Source organism: Terrapene carolina, unplaced genomic scaffold, assembly GCF_002925995.2.
Source record: "Terrapene carolina triunguis isolate 2854851 unplaced genomic scaffold, T_m_triunguis-2.0 Scaffold50567, whole genome shotgun sequence".
Taxonomy (NCBI): domain Eukaryota; kingdom Metazoa; phylum Chordata; order Testudines; family Emydidae; genus Terrapene; species Terrapene triunguis.
In genome coordinates, this window is record NW_020714918.1 from 1 (window position 1) to 2,383 (window position 2,383).

The window sequence follows — 2,383 nt, forward strand, 5'->3', positions numbered from 1 at the left end:
ATAGAACCCAGGAGTCCTGGCTCCCAGCCCCATTACACAATCTCCCATCCCATAGCTCCGTCATGCAGCACCTCCCCGTCTTGTTCCCATCTTCTGGCAGATGAAATCCCGCCTCACCCTGAGGAAGGCTATGTGATCTGAGGTGTCCAGCCCCGCCCGGGCCCTGGACAGGGTCTCGTTACGAAAGGTCACTTCTTCATCCAGCTCCTTCAGCCTCTCCTCCATCTCCACCCGGTTCTCCTCCTTCAGCCTCTCCACGGTCTCTTTCATGCCCTGCTCCTTCTCCTGCAGGATCTGATGGAGAACTCCAAACTCCTTGGCGATATACCCCAAGAGGTCTTGGGCGCAGCTCTGCAGAGGGCGGAGAAACCAGCGGGAGGTTCAAAACACACCACCCACCACGGAGCGTGTGCGGGAAGCAGGACGATTGGTGCCTCGATTTCCCCAACTGTACAGTGGAGAGAACAGCACTTCCTTACCTCACGGGGGGCTGGGAGGGTGAGCACAGGAAAATGTAGTGAGATGGGAATTTTTTTGACAAAATGTTTTTTATAGAAAAATTTGGAACAATCGAAACTGTGTGTGAAACAGGGTTTGGACACAACAAGTCTCCTAAATCAGGAAAAGTTTGGCAGGGAAGGTGAGCTAAAGGGCCAGGGCCTGTTAACTTAGGGACAGTCATGGACTCCTAACAATAATACCTAGCACTTTTCATCCTCAGATCTAGCCGCCCTTGACAAGTTTTCCTGGCTCTGCCAACCTCTGTGTCCGCTCCATAATCCTGAGTCTTGGCTACTGGCCCTTTGTTAACGAGCGCTGGTCAAAAAACCAGACCGGTGGGAAAGGCTGATTTTTCAAAAGGGGGGTTTCCGAAGGAAGTCAGTGTCATAATCCCTGTCTGATGGGTAGGGAAACTGAGGCACAGATTGGGGCAATGACTGGCCCAAGGTCATCCAGTGGCCGAGCCAGGAATAGAACCCAGGTGTCCTGAATTCCTTGCCAGTGCTTGAGCCACTAGGGTACGTGGCGTCGCTCTCCTAGGCCTATGTGCATGGTCCAGCCACTAGGAGGGGACAGCGAGCCCACACCGTAAACGTGGGTTAAAGCCTGACCCCATCTCAACCATACAAAGGGGCTCTTAGCCATACCTCCAGCTCTGCTATGTTCTCCTGCTGGTGGCGCTGGTCCTCAGTGGCTGAATTCAGATTGTCCTTCAGGGGTACGAGAGATGCCTTCAGCTTGTCCTGTGCAGCAGAGAAACCCACCCGTCAACGAGGGGTTTTTACCCCTTCCTCACAGGTCAGGTTTTCTCAACCTTTGATCATTTTTGTCGCTCCCCTGTGGACTCTCTCTCGTTTGTCCACATCTTTCCGGAAGTGCAGCGCCCAGAACTGCTGTCGTTCCCGGTTTTGCAGTCGTGCATTTGATTTTTTTCCTTCCTCAGTGTAGTACATTGCACGTGTCTTTACTGAATTGCATCTTGATTTCAGACCCATTCTCCAGTGACACAGCGAGGAGTCCCCCCCCCAATAGACTGGCCACCCAGGGGATGTAATGAGACAGGAGCAGTGCAGGGGACAGAGTCTGGGAGTGTCCCCCAGCCTAGTTTGACCTACTTAGACCCCAAATTCCCCTCCCAGAACTGGGGATAGAACCCAGAAGTCCTGACTTCCAGCCTCTATCTTCTAACCCAGTAGATCCCACTCCCAGAGAACCTAGGAGCCCTGGCTCCCAGCCCCCCTGTTCTAACCACTAGACCCCACTCCCCTCCCAGAGAACCCAGGCGTGCTGGCTCTCAGCCTCCCCGCTCTAACCACTACACCCCACTCCCACCCCAGAGAACCCAGGCGTCCTGGCTCTCAGCCCTCCTGCTCCAACCATTAGACCCCACTCCCCTCCCAGAGAACCCAGGCATCCTGGCTCTCAGCACCCCCCCCACTCTAACCACTAGACCCCTCTCCCCTCCGAGAGAACCCAGGCATCCTGGCTCCCAGCCCCCCCCCCCCCACTCTAACCACTAGACCCCTCTCCCCTCCCAGAGAACTCAGGCGTCCTGGCTCTCAGCCCCTCCCCCGCTCTAACCACTAGACCCCACTCCCCTCCCAGAGAACCCAGGCGTCCTGGCCCTCACCTGATATTTCTGGACGGCGTTTTTGACCGGCAGGAAGTCGTGGCCGCGGTGCTGGGGCAGGTCCCGGCAGATCACGCAGATGGGCCCCTTGTCCTGGCTGCAGAAGAGTTTGAGGGGCTCCTCGTGCTCCGGGCAGATGGACCATCCAGACCCGCCTCCGCCCAGCTTGGCCCCCTCGTCCAGTCGGAGCAGCCGGGCTTTCTCCGCCAGGCTGCACAGGGCCCAGTTGGTGGCCACACTGCGCAGGGCGAA

The 2,383-nt window shown here is 56.8% G+C and overlaps 1 protein-coding gene across 1 annotated transcript; it reads right to left on the bottom strand.

Moving 5' to 3' along the window:
• Positions 1 to 117: 117 nt before the first annotated feature.
• LOC112105945 (zinc-binding protein A33-like) lies at positions 118 to 2,328 on the bottom strand (the record flags this gene model as incomplete). The annotated part of the gene is made up of 3 exons (XM_026646995.1): positions 118 to 351; positions 1,149 to 1,244; positions 2,132 to 2,328. Coding segments are annotated over 3 exons (527 nt in total), but the record flags the coding sequence as incomplete, so codon positions are not given.
• Between the last annotated feature and the right edge of the window lie 55 nt (positions 2,329 to 2,383).